We start from the raw sequence: 25,873 nt of genomic DNA, 5'->3' as shown, positions 1-25,873 counted from the left end.
TGTAATAGGGAGCCAGTGTAAGTCTTTTAATACAGGTGTGATATGGTCATTTCTGCGTGAGTTAGTCAAGATCCAGGCTGTAGTGTTTTGCAGTATTTGAATGGGGTGGATGGAGTTGTTTGGAAGGCCGAGGAGGAGAGCATTACAGTAATCAGTTTTGGCAAAGATGGTGGTTTGTAGGACTGTACGGAAGTCGGGGGGATGTAATAGGGGTTTAAGTTTTTTTAGGGAGTGGAGTTTGAAGAAACCGTCTTTTAATATATTACTAATGAATTTCTTCAGCGTGAAATGACCATCTAGGATGACGCCAAGATCACGGACTTGTTGGGCAAATGGAATATGACTAAGGGGGGGGGGGGTTAGGATGGTTTTGGGGTGAGATGAGCATGATTTCTGTTTTTGTAGTATTAAGAGCTAAATGGATGGAGGATAAGAGTTTGTTAATGGAGTGGAGCGTGTCATTCCAGATTTCAATTGCTTTTGATGGAGAGTTAGTGATTGGAATGAGTAACTGAACATCATCAGCGTAGACATAATGATGCAGTTTGAGACTAGAGAGGAGGTCACAGAGGGGTAGCATGTAAATGTTGAAAAGGGTGGAGGAGAGTGATGAGCCTTGTGGGACACCTTGATTGAGGGGGAAGGCCTTGGATTCGTGGCTTCCTAGTTGGATTTTGCAGTTTCTGTGACTGAGGTAGGAGTTGAACCAGTTGTGAGCAACACCCGTAACACCAATTTCAGTTAATCGTTGTAAGAGAATGGAATGGCTGATGGTATCGAATGCAGAGGAGATGTCGAGAAAGGCCAGAATATAGGATTGCCCTTTATCAAATCCTTTAAGGATATGATCTGACAGAGAGAGTAAAAGTGTCTCTGTGCTTTGGGATTTCCTGAAACCATATTGAGTGGGTGCAAGTATATGGTTATCCTCGAGGAATTCTGAGAGTTGTTTGTTGACAGTTTTTTCGAGGAGTTTAGAAATGAATGGAAGATTCGAAATAGGGTGGTAGTTGGCGAGATCAGAGGGGTCAAGTTTAGGTTTCTTTAAGATAGGTTTGACGATGGCCTGTTTAAGTGGGACTGGTACCTGTCCCGAGGTAATGGACAAGTTAATGATGTTTGTTAAAGGTTTAGAGATAATGTTAGGGATGGTAAGAAGATGTTTGGTGGGTATTGTGTCAGAAGGGTGGGTGGATGGTTTGGCTTTCTTGATGAAGGATTCGATTTCAAGTGTTGAGGTGCAGTCTAGGGAGGATAGAGCTTTAGTGTAGTTACGGGAGATCGTTCGGTTGAAGTCAAGTTTAGAGTGGTTGATGGGATTTGTGGATGGAGTGGTAAAGTTGGCCAGCAACTTGTCTATTTTGGCTTGGAAGAATGTGGCAAGTTCTTCACATTTGGGTTTGGCTACTTCGTCTGGAATGTCGGGGGCTGCTGACTTGGTCAGTGAACACTTACAGTGCATCAGTTTATAAGGATAAAAATTAAGCTGTAGCATTACTCTGCTCTTTGCAGGTCTGTGTTCTGTACTTAGCATCTGCAGGGTAAATGCTATTTTTGTGGGGGTGGGGGTTTTCAGCTTTCTGGCTCTGCATCCCCCCATCTTCTCCCTCTGTTTTCCTGAAGCCACTTTTACAAACTTGGGACTATCTGTGTGATAGCAAGTATTGTGTGTAATGGGGCAAAACCTTATTTTAGACAGGACAAACTCCTGCCTTGTGAGAATAGCAAAGAATTCAAGAAAGAGTCGGAACCAAGAAAATGTGAAACTGGTCAAAACACAATCACTGTTCAGGCCATTAAGAATTTTCTTCATTTATGCAACAGCTGTGTATGAGGCTGTTAGGACCGAGCTCTCCTTTCCCTGAATTATAGTTACTCCTGGCAAGCAGACTCCTACATGCTGGGTTTATCTGTTCTGTAGCATTGAACTAACTCAGTAGGGGCACGTACTTTATCTATTGTTGCATACTAACCTCAGTGGAAGGTAGGCTAGAAGGGGGATTTCTGAAGACTTGTTTCTGAATTTGGTGGGTAGATGTACTATAAAGGTAAAAAAAAAAAAACAGAGACTAGTAGCCTTTACCATTATAGCGCTCAGTCTGGTCCTCAGGTTTTTCCAGAAATGAAATGCTTGAGATAGAGTTTCATACATTAGGTTTAAGAACCAGGCTGTTTGTAATTCTGTCTCATGCATATTCTTTATAGATGACCTGAACACCAGACCAGTATTGGGAGGAAAAGAATCCAAGGATTGGATTGAGGAAATATTTCTCTATGGAAATTAACATCAAACAGCCAGGTGCTGCAAAAAATAACTCTAAAAATAATGGAAAATTGCTATTTAAAAAATAGGCCTGTGGGAGTCAGAACAGTGGTCAATAACACTTGTGTTTGGCCCCTGCCTGCCAGCATCAATCATCTGTGTCCTGACTTCCTCTGCCCTGTCAACACTCGAGGGAATGGGAAGTAAATGCATGATGCTGGGAATGGGGGCTGGCTATGGCAGTAAGTGACAGATGACCAAATCCTGCTGATCCTTTACCTATCAGCCAATAGCTTTCATTAGATTACTAATACCAGTGTACATGAAAATTATTATTGGAGAGCACCCTGTTGCACAAGAATAATTTCTAGAAAGGCAACTGTTTATTTTTAAAGGAGGCACCACAGATTTATTCTAGTTGGTTCTGCTTCAGCTTTGCCTTCTGCCCTTAATTACTTTCACCAGGGCATTTATGTCCAGTAATGTCCACCCTGCCAGTTGTTATGTTGACCGAGTGAATAGGATTAAATAATAATTAACATTCTCTTGTTACCATATATGGATGTTTTTTAACCATTGTTCATTATTTGATAGTACTGTGGACCAAGTTGGTGAGTTGGTCCAGATTTGTGTCCTAGTGTTACTGTTTTATTAGCTTCACCAGTTGTACTCTTGTTTCATTGCATAGGTTGTGATTCTGGCATTGGATATGCATTGGCGAAATACCTGGACACATTAGGCTTCAGTGTCTTTGCTGGCGTTTTAAAAAAGGATGGCCAAGGTGCTGAAGAACTGAAAATGAGATGTTCACACCGACTTTCGCTTCTGCAACTGGATATAACCAATTCTGCACAGATAAAGGAAGCTTACATCGAAATGAAGTCAGTTCTACATGACAAGGGTATTTATACCTAGAAACTATTCTTCTGATTACTAGTATATGCAACTGAAAATTGCTTGCGTTTCCCTAACCTGCTTATATTTATTGTTTCAGTTTAATTCAATTGAACTGTCGTTAGCCCATAAGGCAAGGTGTCCCAGTGGAGGAATGATCTCTGTGTTACGCGCCCCATCCAGGTCCGGCCTGCGCAAGGGTCTGCTCAGCTCGCTAGCTCCTCTACATGTCACGGGTCGGTCTCCCCAGCGACAGCCGCGAGCTCCTCTAGGCCTCGGCTTCCCGCGACGGCGGTCGCCGGGCCTTCCACTGAGTCCCAGGCCTCACACCGGAGTTCGAAGTCTCCAATGGCGTTGGCCACGCCCCTACGCGCGCACGGACCGCCCAGCCTCTTGTAGGGCCAGGGACAGGTCCTAGCTCTGTGGCGCGTCCTGATTGATGGAACTATAGAAGGAAGTCCCTGTCTGCACTTCCTTGCCTTGGCAATCGGGTCGGCACTGTATTGTGTTCTAGTTTGCCTCTGCGTTCACAGTCTTGTTCCAGTCTTGTTCCAGTATCCTACTGTTCTAGCCTTGTTCCAGTATCCTACTGTTCTAGCCTTGTTCCAGCGTCCTTCTGTTCCTGCGTCTGTCTGTCTGTCTTCCCAGGTAATACTCTTGGACTGTCTCTCTGGTACTGACCTCGGCCTGTCCACTGCCTGCATCCTGATCTTGGCCTGCCTTGTGACCTCGTCTGACCTCCGGAACCTAACCTCTGCCTTGTTGATTACTCCTCGGACTGATCCTTGGATTCTGACCTCGGCTGCCATTGACCACATCTCCGGATTCTGGCTCTGTCCCTTGCCTTGTCATCGCCTACGCTGTTTGGGCCTTTCTTGCCTCTCCAAGCCAACAGCGTGAAGTCTGACCGCGCTCCCTTGCTGATCATGAGCACGCCTCTCCTGGAGACCCTGCGAGGCCCACCTAAGTCCAAACAGCATGGGTCCCTATGGGCTCCACCTGGGGGGACCTTGGGCTTCCAGTGGTGAAGCTCATCATAGCCTCGGTCTCCTCCTGTGCTCTGCTGCCCTGGGGGCAGGTGCTTCCTGGTCCCTACCAGGGAGCTGTTCTCCACTGCTCCAGGGCAAGGGTCCACCTCCAAGTGCAACAGGTTGCCAAGGCCATGGATTGGCGGAGTCTCCCACTCCAGGGCCCTACCGGGTTTGGCCGCCACAGTCCAAGAACATAACAGGGCTTTGGAATCGCTGGCCTCTTCGGTGGAAGAGCTTCGTTCCCAGCTGCGAGATACAGCTCTGGCCAATCCCGTGGGCCTATCGGCCTCTATGCTATCTGTTGCGTCCATCGGTCTCAGATGGCTTCGACCCTTGTGCCTCACTTTTTCTCTGCTCTCCCCGCTAGCCTTGGGTAGATGGCTACCACCGCGTCTGCAAGCCGCATTCTCCAGCGTCCCCGGAACGGCTATGGCAAAGCCTCATGCCATGTTTCTCCTAAGGGCCTCCTAGGTTGCGCGCGTGCACGCCACCCAAGTATTTATCCACGTCATGGCGGGAACCTCGGGGGTATCCCCCTTGAGTGACGTCACGACATCTGGGTATTTAGCCTACGCTTGTTTGCTAGCTCCTTGAGGGGAGCCACAGTACTGGACTAGACTCAGGACGCACAAACACAGAGTTTATCTTTTATTGTATGGCTGATGTATACCACTAGAGGTGGCAGTAGTGAGGTGATCCAGAGGTAGCAGTCCAGGGACCCTCGGCAGAGGGAACCCGTCTCACCAATATGGTAAAGGGATATCTGGGTGTAGGGTTCCCAGCACGGCAGAGGTTACCAAGGCCATGACCATGCCCACGGGGCTCCTCCCCGTGGGGAGCCACAGTACTGGGCTAGACTCAGGACGCACAAACACAGAGTTTATCTTTTATTGTACAGCTGATGTATACCACCAGAGGTGGCAGTAGTGAGGTGATCCAGAGGTTGCAGTCCAGGCACCCTCAGCAGAGGGAACCTGTCTCACCAAGAATGTAAATGGATATCCGGATGTAGGTTTCCCAGCATGGCAGAGCTGTAGATGAGACAGACTGAGAATTAGATTACTCACTAGATGGTAGCTGTAAGGTTGGCGATTCCATCAGGCAGAAGGAGATGGTAGCAGGCACCGATGCAGGGAGAGCAGGCCCTCGAGGAGCGAGTACTTGATCCCAGTAAGGCACCTGAAAAGAAAGTAGAGTGCCCCCGAGGGCACTATCTTCAATTCATGGGGAGCCCTTACCGGGTGAAGTGACCCAGCTCACTGAACCAGTGAGTTTATGGACCGGTGCTCTCCATTCAGAGACTATCTCCTTCTTTGTACTAGAGAAGGCCATGCACCCTATAGTACTGGGGCTACCATGGCTGCAGCAGCATATGCCTCAATTCAATTGGGCCACTCTGGAGCTTTCACATTGGGGTCCAGATTGCCATGGTAAATGTCTGATGGAAGTCTCTCCTATACCCTGCATGCCAACTACCCCATTGATGCCTGGGTTGCCGCTTCAGTATGCATCTTTTCAAGATGTATTTTCCAAAGAAGCTGGAGACGTACTACCTCCACGACTGCACCATCAATTTGAAGCCTAACACCGAACCACCCAAAGGAAGGGTTTACCCTCTCTCTGTGGTAGAGAATAAAGCTATGTCTGAATACATACAGGAGAACCTTCAGAAAGGCTTCTTAAGACCCTCCAAGTTTCCTGCTGGCGTAGGCTTCTTCTTTGTGGGGAAGAAGGATGGGATATTGCATCCATGTATTGACTACAGAAGTCTAAACGAGATCACTGTAAAAGACCGCTATCCCTTACCACTCATCTCAGAGCTATTTGATAGACTACAGGGAGCCAAGATCTTCTCCAAGCTTGATCTCAAGGGAGCCTATAACCTAGTTCGCATTCGCTCTGGTGATGAATGGAAGAGAGCCTTCAATACCCGGGATGGACACTTTGAATATCTAGTGATGCCCTTTGGCCTATGCAATGCCCCGGCTGTCTTCCAAAACATGATGAACGACATTCTGCGTGATCTACTCTACAAATGTGTCGTTGTGTATTTGGATGACATCTTGATATTCTCCCAAGACATGAAGGCTCATCTGGAGGATGTCAAAAGAGTGCTGCAAAGACTCCGCGAGAATTGCCAATACGCCAAGTTGTCAAAATGTGAGTTCCATAAGGAATCTGTGCCTTTCTTGGGTACATTGTTTCCAACCAAGGTTTTAGGATGGACTCACAGAAGCTGGAGAGTATTCAGAAATGGACACAACCCACAGGTCTAAAGGCTCTTAGACGATTTCTGGGATTTACCATCTACTACAGAACATTCATCAAGAACTACTCCTAACTGTTCTGCTTACAGCAATGACTAAGAAAGGTGCCAACGTCGCCAATTGGTCAACAGAGGCAGTAACAACATTCCAGAAACTGAAAGACACTTTCTCGAGCAAGCCATGCCTCCGACATCCGGATCCGACCTGGCCCTTTATCATAGAGGTCGATGCCTCAGACATAGGCGTAGGGGCCGTGCTCAGCCAGTCTGGTGGCTCTAAGATCTTACACCCCTGTTCTTTTTTTCTCCAGACGCTTCTTGCCAGCGGAGAGGAACTACGGCATAAGGGATAAAGAACTACTGGCAATAAAGATGGCATTTGAAGAGTGGTGCCCCTGGCTTGAAGGTGCACAACATCAGATCACAATTTTTACAGATCATAAAAATCTGGAGTACCTCTGCCACACTCAGCACCTATACCATAGGCAAGCGAGATGGTCCCTGTTCTTCAACAGGTTTGACTTTGTGCTGAAATACCGCCCTGGAGAGAAGAACATCAGAGCAGATGCCCTATCTCGCTCATTTCTCTCCCAGGACTTACCCGATGAACCCCAACATATCATCGACCTGAAAAGAGTTATCTTGTCAGCTACTCACCCAGTACCTGTGGGTAAAACCATTGAAATGAAATTGGCCATAGATGCAAAAACTCATAATAAAAACTTTTTAAAATATATCCAAAGCAGGAAACCTGTGAGGGAGTCGGTTGGACCATTAGATGACAGAGGGGTTAAAGGGGCTCTTAGGGAAGATAAGGCCATTGCAGAAAGACTAAATTAATTCTTTGCCTCCGTGTTTACTAATGAGGATGTTGGGGAGATACCAGTTCCGGAAATGGTTTTCAGGGGTGATGAGTCAGACGAACTGAACGAAATCACTGTGAACCTGGAAGATGTAGTAGGCCAGATTAACAAACTATCAAATCACCTGGACTAGATGATATGCATCCTGGGATACTGAAGGAACTGATCTATGGTTAAAATTTGTAACCTATCATTAAAATCATCCATTGAACCTGCTGCAGCAGTCAAAAAAGCAAATAGAATGTTAGGAATTATTAGGAAGGGAATGATTAATAGAACGTAAAATGTCATAATGCCTCTATATCGCTCCATGGTGAGACCACACCTTGAATACTGTGTACAATTCTGGTCGCCGCATCTCAAAAAAGATATAGTTGCGATGGAGAAGGAACAGAGAAGGGCAACCAGAATGATAGAGGGGATGGAACAGCTTCCCTATGAGGAAAGGCTGAAGAGGTTAGGGCTGTTCAGCTTGGAGAAGAGACGGCTGAGGGGGGATATGATAGAGGTCTTTAAGATCATGAGAGGTCTTGAACGAGTAGATGTGAATCAGTTATTTACACTTTCGAATACTAGAAGGACTAGGGGGCATTCCATGAAGTTAGCAAATAGCACATTTAAGACTAATCGGAGAAAATTCTTTTTCACTCAACACACAATAAAGCTCTGGAATTTGTTGCCAAAGGATGTGGTTAGTGCAGTTAGTGTAGCTGGGTTCAAAAAAGTTTTGGATAAGTTCTTGGAGGAGAAGTCCATTACTGCTATTAATCAAGTTTACTTAGGGAATAGCCCCTGCTATTAATTGCATCAGTCACTAACCAACCTCTTTTCCCTTTTCAAAAATACACCAACTTAAACATACAAGGGAATGCTTGTTTGGTGGTAATCTTGTACGGAGGTTATTCAATGAGGGTAACCGATTTACACTTATCCTCTCCTTAGCCTCCGTCTATTATTCTTTTATTAAATTGAACAATGTCTCTGAAGATGCTCTTTTTGTATTTTATATTTTTCTTAAAATCCCTTCTCCCCTGCTGCTTTTCCGTCCCACTACTATTTCATTTCATACTTATCAGGGTCGTCGCCTCTAATAGTGTCTCATGGGTACGGAGCTGCTGTATTTTAAGTTGGTGTATTAATTGCATCAGTAGCATGGGATCTTCTTAGTGTTTGGGTAATTGTCAGGTTTTTGTGGCCTGGTTTGGCCTCTGTTGGAAACAGGATGCTGGGCTTGATGGACCCTTGGTCTGACCCAGCATGGCAATTTCTTATGTTCTTATGTTCTTATCCTTTCCTACCTGGAAGGGAAGGCTCTGGCATGGGCCTATCCTTTATGGGAATGCTCTGATCCTATGCCTTCCAAGCTACCCGAGTTTGTTGCTCTCTTCAAGCAGACCTTCAGAGACCCAGGCCGCCAAGTTGTATCCAGCATTAATCTACTCCACCTCCGACAAGGGTCTCGGACCCTCTCTGAGTATACGGTGGAGTTCAGGATCCTGGCTACTGAGCTCGGATGACAAGAAGATTGTCTGCAAGCCATCTTCCTAGATGGACTCTCCAGCGCTCTCAAAGATGAACTCTCCGTCCGTGAGACTCCCACGTCTCTAGAGGACCTGATTTCCCTCACCGGGAAGATCGACCATCATCTCTGGAAAAGGCACCTAGAAGTAAAAGCTTCCTGCTCTCCTACACCGCGTCCCACGCGTGTCCAGAGTCCTCCAGCCAAGATTCCAGCACCACCACCTTCTCCCATGGTGGAACCTATGGTGGTGAACCATGGGCGATTGTCTTTGACTGAATGTCTACATCAGAGGAAGGAGGGTCTTTGCCTTTACTGTGGCACTTCCGGACATCTTCGGCAGTTCTGTCCCGTCCGTCCAGAAAAGTGCAAGGCCTGAGCAAGGCAGGGGTCCCGAACTTAGGCGCAACTCCTGCTTCCAGTCTCTCTGGGCATCCAGGCCCACTCCTTCACCACCACTGCTCTGGTCGATACAGGAGCAAGTGGCAGCTTCATCATGGATGACATCGTCAAGCTTAAGAACATAAGAACATGCCATACTGGGTCAGACCAAGGGTCCATCAAGCCCAGCATCCTGTTTCCAACAGTGGCCAATCCAGGCCATAAGAACCTGGCAAGTACCCAAAAACTAAGTCTATTCCATGTTACCATTGCTAGTAATAGCAGTGGCTATTTTCTAAGTCAATTAATAGCAGGTAATGGATTCCTCCAAGAACTTATCCAATCCTTTTTTAAACACAGCTACACTAACTGCAGTAACCATATCCTCTGGCAACAAATTCCAGAGTTTAATTGAGCATTGAGTAAAAAAGAACTATTATGTTTAAATGTGCCACATGCTAACTTCATGGAGTGCCCCCTAGTCTTTCTATTATCCAAAAGAGTAAATAACCGATTCACATCTACCCATTCTAGACCTCTCATGATTTTAAACACCTCTGTCATATCCCCCCTCAGCCGTCTCTTCTCCAAGCTGAAAAGTCCTAACCTCTTTAGTCTTTCCTCATAGGGGAGCTGTTCCATTCCCCTTATCATTTTGGTAGCCCTTCTCTGTACCTTCTCCATCGCAATTATATCTTTTTTGAGATGCGGCGACCAGAATTGTACACAGTATTCAAGGTGCGGTCTCACCATGGAGCGATACAGAGGCATTATGACATTTTCCGTTTTATTCACAATTATCTTTCTAATAATTCCCAACATTCTGCTTTTTTGACTGCCACAGCACACTAAACCGACGATTTCAATGTGTTATCCACTATGACGCCTAGATCTCTTTCTTGGGTTGTAGCACCTAATTTGGAACCTAACATTGTGCAACTATAGCATGGGTTATTTTTCCCTATATGCATCACCTTGCACTGATCCACATTAAATTTCATCTGCCATTTTGATGCCCAATTTTCCAATCTGCTTGTGATTTAAGTACTCTGAACAATTTTGTATCTTCTGCAAATTTGATTATCTCACTCGTCTTATTTCTTTCCAGATCATTTATTTATTTTTTTATTTTATTTAAGTTCTTTTAATATACCGATGCTCAAGACCAAGTCTTATATTACCGGAGCCTTAATTAACAACTGTATGGAAGATAAAGTTACATTAAACAGGGAGCAAAAAACATGGGCTTAGGAAGACAGGACAAATTTCAAACTAATATAACTGGAGAGTACTGATAATGGTCATCAACAAAGACAATTAATTAGCAAGACATATCAAGGTTAACAAAAGTCAGTGAGTTTGGCAGGTAATTTATCATAAGTAATTATTAGGAATTAAATTTCCTGTGGAGGGAGGAACAGGGGCGGTAAGCGGGGGGGGGGGGGGTTTGCAGGGCAGGGAACGGGGGGGGGGGGGGGGTAGGGAGGAGATAGGGAATGGGTAGTAAGGTGAAAGAGACAGTATTGGTTGATAGAGCCTCTATCAACCATAAGCATTTATAAATATATTGAAAAGTAAGGGTCCTAGAGGCTCTATCAAACCATAAGCATTTATAAATATATTGAAAAGTAAGGGTCCCAATACAGATCCCTGTGGCACTCCACTGCCCACTCCCTTCCACTGAAAAAAGTGTCCATTTAATCCTACTCTCTGTTTCCTGTCTTTTAGGCAGTTTGCAATCCACGAAAGGACATCACCACCTATCCCATGACTTTTTACTTTTCCTAGAAGCCTCTCATGAGGAACTTTGTCAAATGCCTTCTGAAAATCCAAGTATACTACATCTACCGGTTCACCTTTATCCACATGTTTATTAACCCCTTCAAAAAAGTGAAGCAGATTTGTGAGGCAAGACTTGCCTTGGGTAAAGCCATGCTGACTTTGTTCCATTAACCCATGTCTTTCTATATATTCTGTGATTTTGATGTTTAGAACACTTTCCACTATTTTTCCAGGCACTGAAGTCAGGCTAACTGGTCTGTAGTTTCCCGGATCGCCCCTGGAGCCCTTTTTAAATATTGGGGTTACATTAGCTACCCTCCAGTCTTCAGGTACAATGGATGATTTTAATGATAGGTTACACATTTTTACTAATAGGTCTGAAATTTCATGTTTTAGTTCCTTCAGAACTCTGGGGTGTATACCATCCGGTCCAGGTGATCTACTACTCTTCAGTTTGTCAATCAGGTCTACCACATCTTCTAGGTTCACCATGATTTGATTCGGTCCATCTGAATCATTACCCATGATAGCCTTCTCCAGTACGGGTATCTCCCTAACATTCTCTTCAGTAAACACCGAAGCAAAGAAATCATTTAATCTTTCCACAATGACCTTATCTTTTCTAAGTGCCCTTTTAACCCCTCAATCATCTAACTGTCCAACTGACTCCCTCACAGGCTTTCTGAACATTCCTCTTCAGCCATTAGATATGAGCCTCCGCATCGCCTCCATTCAAGGAGAACATCTTCCAGGGCTCATCACCCATCGAACAGTGGCTGTCCATCTTACCATGGGCACTCTGCACGAGAAGGAGATGTTCTCCTATGTGTTAAAACGTTCCACACATCCAGTCATCTTGGGGATGCCTTGGCTCCAGGTCCACGAACCCCAGTTCGATTGGCATTCCCTGCAGTTGGTGCAGTGGGATTCCAAATGCCAGAAGCCATGCTTACGTCAAGTATCCCCAGCAGTCTCTGTCATGAAGTCTACCACTCTATCTAGTTTGCCTACTCAGTATGTTGAGTTCGAAGATTGTCTTCTCGAAGCAGAAGGCGGATACCTTGCCTCCATTACGCAAGTTCAATTGCTCCATAGAGCTTCTGCCGGGCATGACTCCTCCCAAGGGCAGAACTTACCCATTGTCTCACCCGGAAACCCTAGCCATGTCTGAGTATATCAAAGAGAACCTAGAAAAAGGGTTCATTCATCCATCTGATTCTCCCACTGGAGCGGGCTTTTTCTTTGTTAAGAAGGACGGCGGTCTACTCTCTTGTATTGATTACAGAGGGCTCAACGCCATAACCCGCAAAGACCGTTACCCCCTGCCCCTTATTAGTGAGCTGTTTGACCGCCTTCAAGAGGCACAGATCTTCACCAAGTTGGATCTGAGAGGTGCGTACAATCTGGTATGCATCCAACCCGAAGATATCTGGAAAACCACATTCAATACGAGGGATGGTCACTATGAATATACAGTGATGCCCTTTGGGCTATGCAATGCCCCAGAGGTCTTTCAATGCCTTATGAACGAAATCCTCCGAGACCTCTTGTACTCATTCGTAGTCGTATATCTTGACGACATCTTGATCTTTTCCAAAGACCTTGAATCCCATCAAGAATATGTTCAGAATCGTCCTCCAACGTCTAAGAGAAAATCTTCTATATGCCAAGTTAGAGAAATGCCTCTTCGAGCAAAACTGATTACCCTTCCTAGAGTACATCATATCCGATCAAGGTTTCTCCATGGATCCAGAGAAAGTCCAAGGGATCCGAGACTGGCCCCAGCCAGTAGGCCTATGGGCCTTACAATGTTTCCTTGGTTTCACTAATTGTTACCGGAGCTTCATTGCCAATGATTCTACCCTAGCTGCTCCACTCACCGCCATGAACAAGAAAGGGGCTAACACTCGTGTGTGGACACCCAAAGCACAAACCACCTTTCAGACATTAAAAGAAGTGTTCTGTTCCGGTCTTTGTCTTCAGCATCCAGACCCAAGATGTCCATTCGTCGTCGAAGTCGATGCCTCCACAATTGGAGCAGGAGCCATCTTAAGTCAGTTTTCTCCAAAGGGTAAATTGATACCGTGTTCATTCTACTCCCAAAAGTTCTCTCCTACAGAGCAGCACTACACCGTGGGTGACCGAGAACCTCTCGCCGTCAAGTTGGTGCTCCAAGAGTGGCGCCCCTGGTTGGAAGGGGCGCAACATAAATTTACCATTTTCACGGACCATAAGAATCTTGAGCACCTGAAAGAAGCTCAACTCTTGAATCCTAGACAAGCCCGATGGGTGCTCTTCTTTGAACGGTTCAGTTTTGTCCTATGTTATTGCCAAGAACCTCTGTGCTGATGCGCTATCAACATCCTTTGAACCAGAGGATGTTCCTGATGTTCCTAGACACATCATAGATCCTGCCTGCGTATCCCTTGTCGTGACCACCACAGTTCCAGTGGGGAAAACCGTCATTCCACGTAGATTACATGAACAAGTTCTGAAATGGGCCTATGATTCCAAGTTGGCAGGACACGTGGGTCGTACCAGGACCTTGGAGATGTTGCGGAGATATTACTGGTGGCCCAACATGGTGCAAGACTCTCGTAACTATGTAGATTCATGTCTCATCTGTGCCCAACAGAAGCCACCTACCGGACAGCCTTGGGGCTTACTCCAGCCACTTCCACACCTACAGAGCCATGGTCTAGCATCTCAACGGACTTCATCACAGACCTGCCTTAGTCCCAAAACAATACCGTAATTTGGGTCATCATTGACTGTTTTTCGAAAATGGGTAACTTTATTCCTTTGCCAGGCCTCCCATCGGCCCCAGAACTAGCCAAGATGTTCCTGAAACACATTTTCCATCTCCATGGACTCACAAAAGAAATAATATCCAACCGAGGACCAAAGTTTGCTGCCAGATACTGGCGCTCCTTATGCAAGAAATTTAACATTGCCTTGAATTTCACATCGGCCTATCACCCACAGGCCAATGGACAAGCTGAAAGGACCAACCAGACCTTGAAAACATTCCTCCGTTCCTTCGTGAATGACCAGCAGGACAACTGGTCTGATTTGCTACCCTGGGCTGAGTTGTCTCATAATACCCACTTTGCTGCTGTCACTGATGTATCTCCGTTCTCCGTGGTATTCAGACGACAACCTCGGCTGCCACTTCCAGTTCCTCTGAGTGTTCCTTCCCCAGCGGCACAGTTCATGGCCCACACCATTCGCCAGGTGTGGAATCAAGTCAAAGAACGCCTTACCCAGGCCGCTGAATGCTCTAAGCATACTTCTGATGCCCACAGACGTCTCGTTCCACTCTTCCGTCCTGGTCAGAAGGTGTGGTTAAGCACCCGACACATAAGGTTGAGTCTTCCTTCTCATCGCCTGGCTCCTAAGGACATCGGTCCATTTCCAGTGCTTCGAAGAGTGGAAGCAGTGTCTTATCAGCTACAGCTACCATGTGCCATGGACATCCATAACACATTCCATGACTCGCTGTTGAAGCCTTTGGTCCTCTCCTGGCCCTCTCGTAGAGATCCTTCACCTCCATGGATCTCTACCGAACCAGACTCATCACTTCAGGTAAGAGAGGTCCTCGACGTCCATCGGCATCGGGGTAGATGGGAATACCTCGAGGCCTGGGAGGGTTTTGGGGCCGAGGAGAATTCATGGGAACCCTCCCACAACGTTCTCGACAAAGAACTCCTTAAAGTCTTCCATAGAACCTATCCTGACAAGCCATGGCCGCGTAGAGGGAGGCCTTGAAGGGGGGGTACTGTTGCGTGCCCTGTCCGCGCCTGGCCTGCACACAGGCCTGCTCACCTCGCTAGCTCCTCTGCAGGTCACGGGTCGGCTTCCCCAGTGGCAGCTGCGAGCTGCTCTAGGCCTCGGCGTCCCGTGACGGTGGTCGCCGGGCCTTCCACTGCGTACCAGGCCTCACACTGGAGTTCGACATCTCCAGTGGCGATGGCCACATCCCTACGCGCGTGCGCGCGGACCACCAGGCCTCTTGTAGGGCCAGGGGCGGGTCCTAGCTCTGCGGCGTGCCCTGATTGATGGAACGATATAAAGAAGTCACTGCCTGCACTTCCTTACCTTGGCAATTGGGTCGGCACTGTATTGTGTTCTAGTTTGCCTCCGCGTTCACAGTCTTGTTCCAGCCTTATTCCAGTATCCTACTGTTCTAGCCTTGTTCCAGCGTCCTTCTGTTCCAGCGTCCTTCTGTTCCTGCATCTGTCTGTCCGTCTTCCCAAGTAGTACCCTCAGACTGTCTCTCTGGTACTGACCTTGGCCTGTTCTTTGACCATCCTGTCCGCTGCCTGCATCCTGACCTTGGCCTGCCTTGTGACCTCGTCTGACCTTTGGAACCTGACCTCTGCCTTGTTGACTACTCCTCGGACTGATCCTTGGATTCTGACCATGTCTCCTGATTCTGGCTCTGTCCCTTGCCTTGTCATTGCCTACGCTGTTTGGGCCTTCCTTGCCTCTCCAGGCCAACAGCGTGAAGTCCGACTGTGCTCCCTTGCTGATTGTGGGCACACCTCTCTACTACCTCTCCGGAAGACCCTGCGAGGCCCACCTAAGTCCAAGCGGCCCGGGTTTCCTACGGGCTCCACCCGGGGGGATCTCGGGCTTCCCGTGGTGAAGCTCATCCTAGCCTCTGTCTTCTCCTGTGCTCCGCCCCCTGGGGTAGGTGCTTCCTGGTCTCTACCAGGGAGCTGTTCTCCACTGCTCCAGGACAAGGGTCCACCTCCAAGCGCAAAACTCTGTAAAACTATGCTTTTTCTGTCTTGGGTTCTCACACCCTCATTAGCACCCTAAAAACTGTCACCACCCCCATCTTGGAGAAATATTGCCCCTCCCCTTTCTAGGAAGACCCATCTGACAATGGAAATCTCTGTGTCAGTCTAATTTTCCTTTCTTTTCTTATATACAATTTGATTATTTGCTTCTCTCAAAGAATGCATCAAAGTGAGAAACAATATAATGCATACACACATCATAATAATATAGGGCCTGATTTGCAAAAGCATTTATATGCTTGAAACTGAGTTTTATTTTATTTATTTTATTTTATTTAAAGTTTTTATATGCCGATTCTCGTTAAGAAAACATTGCATCAGTTTCCATACAACTTGAAATCAGCCAACAGAGCTTTACAGTGTAAATACACTTTAGTATGTAAGTGGGCTTTTGAAAATCATTACAATATATGCCACTGAATTGTCAATAGGTTTTACCCATGCTAAATGCATTTAATGTGGGTAAATGGCTTTTGAAAATTGCTATGATAATATGTTACATTTACATGCGTAACTCTTTTGAAAGTTCACCTGTTTATATATAGAAGCAATATACACACAATATAATATAAAGACATTCAGCATAATCCATATGCATAATCAAAATTGAAATCATTCTACATGCTTAATCATGTAAAAGTTACCATCTGATCATTTCACTCATCAGATTTGCATTATCTTGTTGTTTATCACACACAGGCTGGCTTAAGAATCCAGCCAATCCACATCGGTTTGTGATATATCATGTTGGGACTGGTCTCAAAAATGTGCAATGATCTCAGAATGGGAAGTGGAGAAAGCCACCGACTTCTACAAGTTAATATATATTAAGAAACAGGTATTTTTTTTTAAGTATTCATGTCTGCTCCCCTTCAAATAAATGATATCAATTTGAAAAATACTCTGAATTCCTGGCCTTGCATAGTATTAGTGTTTAGTGTACATTCCTATTATTTTGGGATTCATCACATCAGAAAGTTTATTTATTTATTTATTTATTTAAAATTTTTATATACCGACGTTCATCCGGGATATCACATCGGTTTACAGTGTAACTGAAACAGGCGCCTGGGATGGCGGTTTACATCGAACAGATATAACGAATTAACATATGAACAAATGAGGAGGGGGGAAAAAAGGAGGGAACTAATTAAACAAAACTTATGAGCAAAATTTCTAGGTCCACCAATGCTTGGTCGAACTATAGGCAACAAGAGGTAGTGGTAAATGGAGATCATTCCTTAGGAAAAGGTCCCATAAGTGGAGTGCCTCAGGGATTGGTCCTAGTACAAGTGATATTGCAGAAGAGTTGGTAGGAAAGATTTGTCTTGTTACAGATATTAAAAAAATAAAAACTGAAACAGAGTGGACTGTCTGAATGGAGTAGAAAAAAATGAGGCATGATTTAAGAAAGCTTAAGGAAAGGTCATGAGCATGGCAAATAAATTGTAATGCAAAAAAGTGTAGTTGTGCATTTAGAGCATAGAAATCTAAGGGGGCCATTTTTCAAATTGCGTTAGGGCCTTGTCGCAGCCGTTATGCCGTTATGCAATAACACCATAACACATGCTACAAATAACATATCGCAAGATGCGTATGCAAATGTTTAAAATTTAGTCAAATGAGAGGAGTTTGGGCGGAGTTTATGAAAAATGAGGGGCACATAATGTTGCATGCGATAGCATAACACACATTATCGTGGGATTTAGCGCCGGAAATAACTACACATTTTGTTATGGGAGTGTCTGTTTAGTGGACCCTTGGGCCGACCTGCTGGAGACTGGGAAAGGTGGTCAATGTCTCTAGTGAATAGCAGGCCGGGAGGCAGATGTTCAGGCAGGACGTAGATGCTCTTCACCCTGGAAGCTGGTACTCCCCCGGGAGGAGCCCGTAGGGGCCCGGCCGCTGGGACTTAGGTGGCTTCACCCTTGGAAGCCGAGCTCTCCCGGGAGGAGCCCGAAGGGGCCCGGCCACTGGGACTTAGGTGGGTTGTGGATCAGGACAGGTAACTGGAACCAGACTAGGACAGTAGCAATACTGTAACTGGGCTCGGGTTCTGGAACCAGGCAGGAACAGTAGTAGGATTCGGGTACTGGAACCAGGCAGGAACAGTAGTAGGATTTGGGTATTGGAACCAGGCAGGAACAATAGTAGGCAGGCTGGAACCAAGCAAGTATTATAGCAGGCAAGCAGGAGCCAAGCAGGTACTGTAGCAGGCAGGCAGGAACCAGGCAGGTACTGTAGCAGGAACGGAGCGACGAAGCGAAGCGAGTCACTCCGGGGCACAGCGCAACAGGAAACCGGGAGGCTAACCCGTTGCAAGGCAAAGACTGGATGGCCGCGGCCGGCTTATCAAGGCCGCGGCGTCTGACGTCAGGAGTTGGGCGGAGTCACCACTGGCGGGAAACGGCCTAGAAAAGTGTCCAAGTGGCGCGCGCGCCTAGGAGCCGGGCGTCCATGAGAGGCTTGCAGCGGCGCAGTCCCAGCGGGGACGTCACCAACCAGGCCGCAAACCAGGCCTCTGGAAGCGGGAGCAGGTCCGGGAGCCCGGAGGTAAGGGCCTGGCCGCGGTGCTCGCGGCCAGAACTGCAACACATTTTTTCCTGTTATGCTGTGCGTTATGGCTGAACCGGCATTTGTGATATTTATCGCAAATCCTGTTTTGGGCAGGGAGCGGGGATAGGGGAGAGAAAAGAGGGAGAGGGGAGGGGAGAGAAAGAGCCTCAGGGGAGGCACACATATTAGTCAACTTTTCATACCACTGTAAGAGGGGCTATTCTGAACTTGGGGTGAGGTTTTGGTAGTGGGCTGGGTTTTGGGGGTAAGTTTTACATACACAGCCAGAGGTATGAACAGCATAATTACCATCAGTAAAGATTTTATGTGATTTGGAGTGATAAAAGTTATAAAAAGATGAGATTTGTACAATGTACTCTCGACCCAGCTTGATGCACTCTCTATCTAGCTGCAATCAAGCTAAGTAGGGAGTGGCTGATGGTGTCAAAGGCTGAGGAGATATCTAGCATTGCTAGGATGTAGGATTGACCTTTGTCTAAACCTAAGAGAACTGTGTCAGAGAGTGAGATTAATATGGTTTCCATGCTGAAGAACTTTCGGAAACCGAATTGGGAAGGGTATAGGATTTTGTGTTTTTCTAGGTGTTCGGTCAATTGCTGGTTTGCTACTTTTTCAAGAAGTTTGGCAAGGAACGGGAGAATGGATATGGGTCGGAAATTAGCTGGTTCTGAGGGGTTAAGATGAGGTTTTTTTTTAATAGGGGTTTGACTAGGGCGCCTTTTATAGATTCTGGAACATTTCCCCTGGGTTAAGGATGTGTTTATGATTTTGGCTATGGGTTTGGCTATTATGTTTGCAATGGCTTTTAGTGATTTATCGGTATTGTATCTGCTGGGTGGGATGCGAGGTTCATTTTTTTTAATGAGGGATTCTATTTCTAGGGAGGAGATGCTCTTGAATGTGTCAAGGATGGCGTATTGGTTATTGGGGAGGGCAGTTTTGTCTGATATGGTTGGGGGGAACATTGACATTAGGTTCAAGATTTTGTCTTTGAAAAAGAGGGCAAACTCATTGCATTTGGATTTGGAATTGTCTGATATTGCTGTAAAATGAATAAATTAAAAATTAAAAAAGAACCAAACAGGGAACTGAGGAGACCTGTTGCATAGGCAACGCTTCAGTGCAAGGCCTGAGCATTTATACACCGAAGGATCTGATGTCAGCATCTGGGTCCGCGGCCAGGTTTCCGCTGCAGGCCCTTTAAAAGGTTTACTGATGCGTACGCGTGCGCCTAGAGAGGGGCGTGGTGCTGCTGGCGGCGACTCTCCGTGAACCCCGTGGAGAGGTCCGACAGGTGGAGGCATCCTGGCTGGAAGTCCTGGGAAGTGGAGAAGGGCTGGAGGTGCTGGTGGGAGCCCGAGGTCAGAGCCGGTGGCCCACTGGCCACAAGCGACGGGAAGCTGGAGCCTGGAAGTTGCTTAGAAAGGTGAGAGGGCCGCACCGCGGGGCTGCTGCGGGCGGCGAGCGTAACAAGCATTTACCCGGCTAACTGAAAAGTTAGTCACTAAATTAATGTTTGGGGTATATATCCAGCTAAACCTTAGCTGGCTAATAAGTTATGAAGATAGAATTTAGCCGAATAAGTTAGGGACATTCCAGAGGCATGTAACCGCCTAACTCCGATTATTCAGAGTTAGCTGGATGACTTAGCTGGCTAAGTCTGGTTGGGCCAAAGAGCTGCCCTAAAGCTAGACGGCTAATTATAAGATAGCCATCTAGCTTCAATAGTGTGGCTGCACTATTGAAAATACTTCCAAAGCTAGCCGGATATATTTATCCGGCTAATTTTGCTATCTGGACTGTGTTTGAATATGGATCTCTATAGATATATAATAACAGAGTTTACATAAAAAAGGACAAAGTATAGTCTTCCAAGGTAAAAATATCACAACATGTATATTATATTTACATGCACTGCTGTGGTGCCAAACACATAACCCTGAAAAAGAGACATTCTGAACCCATATGGTATTAGGTCTATTATAAATCGTGTTGGGTGTGAGTTTTGTCCTCAGAAAGTCATGAGTACATTGAATTACAATTACAATATAGTAAAACTTTCAGACCAAAATAGTATTAATTAGAGATGTGAATTGGTTCCGGAATCGTTTCCAGTATTGTTTCCAGTATCGTGTTTAAGATGGCTGGCGCCATCTTAAAAAATGGCGCGGGCCGGCCAATGGCACCAATAGCCCCTGTCACATGGTAAGGGCAAAGGGCCATCGGCGCCATTTTGATTAGTGGCAGCCGATGGTCCGAGAGCGGGAGATCGCTCCCAGGACTACCGCTGGACCACCAGGTACTTTAGGAAAGTTTTTGGGGGGTCGGGAGGGTGGGGGATTCTAAATAATTAGATTTAAAGGGTCGGGGTGGGTTTGGGGTTTTTTTTTCTGTGTGCTCTTTCTTCTCCCCCCAAAATGATAAGAAAACCACACGAAAATTTGATGGATACTTCACGGATTACAAAATATCGTACGATATTTTCATCCATTAGAAAAATGATGCACATCCCTAGTATTAATTGGCAGTACTCAACAAATAATCCTACCTATGAAAAGGCAACACTGCAAATATTCCAGCAGGCCCTAGAACACCAATACACCTGCTCTAGATCCCTACACAGAAACTACAAGCCAGCAGAATGTCTCACCTCAGTCATACATGCAGAACACAGAACCCCTGACCAAATACATAATAAAGAGACCATAACGTTAACTAAAAACATGCAGACAAAAACTGATCTGTAAACCATAAGAAGCCAGAATTGGTATGCAGTGCAACAATGGAAAAAAAGAAACATCACCATAACCAATCAAGAAACAAAGTATCAATCATAATAGTAAAGCCATGCTAAAAAAAAAAAGACTTCCCCTTACCCCCCCCCCAGCCGTCAAAGTGGAAAATGATGTTGCAGTATCAAGGCTTATTGGTTGAGGGTATTAATGCCCATGCTTCTGTTAAGGGTAGTAACTATTGCACCCTTTACCCCCATGCACCCTTTTCTTCTTCTCTGTCCTGTAGCCTTTAGGGACCCACAGTATTTATCCTATGCCCTTTAGAATTCTTTGACTGCTTTTGTCTTCACCACCTTCTCCAGAAGGGCATTCCAGGCATCCACCACCCTCTCTGTGAAGAAATATTTCCTGACGTTGGTTCTGAGTCATCCCCCCTGAAGTTTCATTTTGTGACCCCTAGTTCTACAGTTTCCTTGCTAATGGAAAAGGTTCAAAGTTCATGCATCATTAAAACCTTCCAGGTATCTAAAGGTCTGTATCATTTCTCCCCTGCACCTCCTCTCTTCCAGGGTGTACATATTTAGGTCCTTCAGCCTTGCATCACAAGTCATTCGATAGAGACCCCACAACATTTTGGTCGCCCTTCTCTGGACTGCCTCTATCCTATCTCTATCCTTTTATAGATACGGTCTCCAGAATTGAGCATAGTACTCCAGGTGAGACCTCACCAAAGACCTGTATAAGTGAATAATTACCTCCTTTTTCTTATTGATTATTCCTCTCTCTATGCAGCCCAGCATTCTTCTGGCTTTAGCTAACATCTTGTCGTGTTGCTTCACCATTTTCAGTTCACCAGACACTATTACCCCAAGATCTCTCTGCTGGACTGTGCACATCAGTCTTTCAACCCCCATCACATACAGTTCTTTTGGATTACCGTACTCCAGATGCATGACTCTGCACTTCTTGGCATTGAATTCCATCTGCCATATTGTCAACCACTGTTCAAGCTTTCTTTTTATAAAAATATTTTATTTATTAGAATTTTTGCAATATATCAAGCATTATTCAACAAGAAATGTTAAGTTGCAAAAAAAAAATAATTTTTTTTTAATTTAAAAAATAAAGAACCATACAATCTCAAAATTACAACATTAACCTCAAATCCAAAAGGGAGGGAAGATTGAATTAAACCTCAGAATATATATAAAAAAAACAAAACCCAGAAAGGATTCAAACAGTTCTAAGAGACAGATTTATCATCTATAATCTTTTTAACTTCATAGGGTTATAGAAAATAAATGTGTTCCCCTGATACACTACTACACACTTGCAAGGGAAGTTAAGAAAAAATGTTGCTCACAATGCTAACACACGTGGCTTAATTTAAATCTTTCTTTGCAGTGGGGTTTGCCGGCAGAGATCAGGAAAAATACTTAGTTTAGTACCCATAAAGAAAAGAGATCTGTTTTTTAAAAAACAGTTTCAGAACAAGGTCCCTACCCATATCAAGGGAAAAGGTAACAACGAAGGTCTCTCTGGCAATAATATTTACCTGAGATGTTTCTAATAAGGCTGATACATCCAAGTTCTGAGAGGAAGTCAGCAGACCAGCTGCTCCATCATGAGAACTTGGTGAGCGCTATAATGATGAAATGCAATATACAATTATACATTGGTGGGATATTTTGAGATGGAATCTAAGTTCTCTATAAAATATTTCTTATCCATTTTGAATGGAGAAAAGACATCTACTCCTAGGAAACTTTGAAAAACATAAATTCTTATATCTGTTGAAATTTTCTAAAAATTCAATTTTAGAACGCAATGAAATATCTTTATCAGGATTCCATTGGAAGCATGTAAGTCAGCTACTTGTGTTGAGAGGAGCTGCAACTGGGAGGTATGAGCAGTTAAACAAGAAGCACGAGCCTCTTATCTAAATAGAGGCATCAGTGGAATTGCATCACACAACCCTGTAAAATACTCTCCATATGGCATAGAGAACTTCCTAAATCTTTCAATGACACCTTTTCCCTTACTGGAGTTGTATCACCATGCATATTGGGAAAAATCACTGGAGAGGAGGAAATACATGTAGGATATTTGAGCCATCATCCTCAACTGATGGAACATTTTCAACAATTTTATTATTATTTAAAGTTGAGGAGAGTCCAATACCATCCACAGTAAGATCAGAAGAAACGAGATTATCAGACACAAGCAATTGAGGCTATACACAGGGTTCTGCAATTAACGATGGCTGTACCAGAGGAATCCAATTCTCAGGACTCAATAGATAACCATTGCTTGGAGACGAAAGTGAGGAGCTTTCATCTATAGTTCCTCCTAGAGCATACCCGATTGGTGGAACAATAAGGGAAATGACCCAAGAATCTTAGGGTCCAGGCCCAGCAGCTTTCGCTGTGTTTACCAGAGAGATGGTCTTCCCTTTGCTTTTTTTCCTCGTATCTGTTGAGACTTGAGAATTGCTCAAAACCAGTGGAATTACTCACAAGTTTGCAGTATTACAGGCAAGGTGCAGCTCCCATGGGGCTCACAGGCATCTTAGACTGCGTGCCAACAGTGGCGCGCCATAGGCATGCTGAATTTGTGCAGAGATTGTTACGCTGATCAGACAAAGGGCGGGATCTTACTCCTCCTGCACAGACAGCCCGAGACAGCACATGTGTGCACCCCCTTGCACGCGCCGACCCTGGATTTTATAACATGCGCGCGGTAGCGCGCACATGTTATAAAATCGGGTGTACATTTGTGCGCGTTGGGTAGCACGCACAAATGTACCCCGTACGCGTAACTTTAAAAATCTGCCCCAAAGGTAAAATCAGGGAGATTCCTCCAACTTCTCCCTTGGTTGGCTTAGTGCAGCAGAAAATAAATAAGTTTCATACCCCACCATTGCAGAGTATTTCGGGTGCCAGATCCATTGTGGAAGTAGCTGATGGGCATGTGGCCCCACTGCTAGATGATGAGACCGCTATGAGCCCCAGATCACCAAGGACTCCATCCTCCCCTTCAGATGATATCATCAGCTGAGGCTTTGTTTCCTGGTGTGCCTTTGAGAAGGCTGAATGAGGACACATCTGGGGAAGCCTTGGCTCTCAGTTTCGTGGGTCCCGTGTGTGAGAGACCAGTGCAGCATATGTCTCTATTAGGAGACGGACGAGTCATCATTGGAAGGATCTGCACTGGAAAGACCCTTGCTATATCGTGTGCTAAGCCTACCACACAGGCTAACGAGCTCTTGGACATGTGTTTTGGACGTGCTAGGCTAACACCTGATGCAATAAGGAGATTAATACGCCCAAAATGAGTGTCCAAACCAGCGCATAGCTAATAGCTCTCATCACATGATTATTGTAGATGAGGTTATTAGCTATTACGCCTGATTCAAAAAATCACTGTGCGCCCGATGTGCACATATTAACACGGAAAACCTAATGCCAGCCACAGGGCTGGTGTTAAGTCTTTAAGGGATGGGCCGTTTGGTCTTCTTCTGCCGTCATTTCTATGTTTCTATGTTTACTCCAAACTGTCAGAAATCCCCCCTCTACAAAGCCACAAAAAAGCCCAAAATATTGCTTTTCTGTGGTTCCTCCTACTTAGTATCGACCCAATACCAAGTAGGAGGAACCACACGAAGCAGCATGAAAAACAAATCTTGCCGGCGGTCAGGTTAGGGAAACGGATGCCCATTAATTGAGCGTCTGTTTTCCTAACTGGCGCACAGCCATTTCTCCTGGGTGCCCGATGCCATGGATGTGCTAGGGACACACAATTTATCCATAGAGCGTCCTTTTAGTGCGACCCCTCATTTAAATAATGCATTGCACGCCCAGGAGAGGTGGCTGGGCGTGCTTTAGGAGAGTGGGCACTCAATCATGAGTGCCCATTTTACATGAGCCGATATTGCATTGGGCTGTTAGTGATGCTGAACAAATCCCTAGTTATTACCTTAGACTCTGTATGGATTGCCTTGGTTTCTCTTGAAAAGTTTATCTACTCATTGGTAGATGTTACATTGGATATTATTCAGAGCATACAGTGTTCTGAAATTTTTATTACAGTTCATAAATACAGTTCATAAATATTTTTATTACAGTTCATGATATCCTCCATGTTTCCCAATTTGGATTCAGAAAACACTTTAATACCGAATCCTTACTGCTCTCCCTCTCTGACTATCTCCTCAGAGGACTGGGACAAGGTCACAGCTACCTCCTCGCCCTTCTCGATATCTCAGCGGCCTTCGACACCATCAGCCACCACCACCTCCTGACACGGCTAGAAAGCATCGGCATCTCAGGAATAGCTCTAGCCTGGTTCAAATCCTATCTCTCTAACAGAAAGTTCTCTGTTAAAATCGGAAACAACCTATCTGCCGCATACCCCCTACAACAAGGAGTCCCGCAAGGTTCATCACTTTCATCTACCCTCTTCAATATCTACCTCATCCCTCTCTGCCATCTCCTTTCCGACCTTAAACTCAAATTCTATCTCTATGCTGATGATGTACAGATCATCATTCCCATTCACAACTCTATATCTGACGCCCTGGAGCACTGGGAAAAGTGCCTTGCAGCCATCAACGCACTCCTCTCCAACCTTCAGCTTGCACTCAACACGAACAAAACGGAACTCCTCTACATCTCCTCACATCCCCCCGACCTCCCACCTAACGACCCTAAACTTAACCTCCTCACAGCCCAACCGTCCAATAGGGACCTCGGAGTCCT

General features: G+C 45.5%; 1 protein-coding gene across 1 annotated transcript in view; it reads left to right on the top strand.

Annotated features, from left to right (window-relative positions):
- HSD17B2 (hydroxysteroid 17-beta dehydrogenase 2) overlaps nucleotides 1–25,873 on the top strand; it is a 125,415-nt gene that overhangs the window by 41,546 nt on the left and 57,996 nt on the right. Inside the window, exon 2 of the mRNA XM_029608121.1 lies at nucleotides 2,952–3,164. Coding sequence (XP_029463981.1) covers nucleotides 2,952–3,164 — 213 coding nt within the window. The remainder of the gene's footprint in view (nucleotides 1–2,951; nucleotides 3,165–25,873) is intronic.

The sequence above is a fragment of the Rhinatrema bivittatum genome, chromosome 7, assembly GCF_901001135.1.
Source record: "Rhinatrema bivittatum chromosome 7, aRhiBiv1.1, whole genome shotgun sequence".
Taxonomy (NCBI): domain Eukaryota; kingdom Metazoa; phylum Chordata; class Amphibia; order Gymnophiona; family Rhinatrematidae; genus Rhinatrema; species Rhinatrema bivittatum.
Note: the sequence above shows the minus strand (reverse complement) of the source record. Positions and strands in the feature narration are given on the sequence as shown.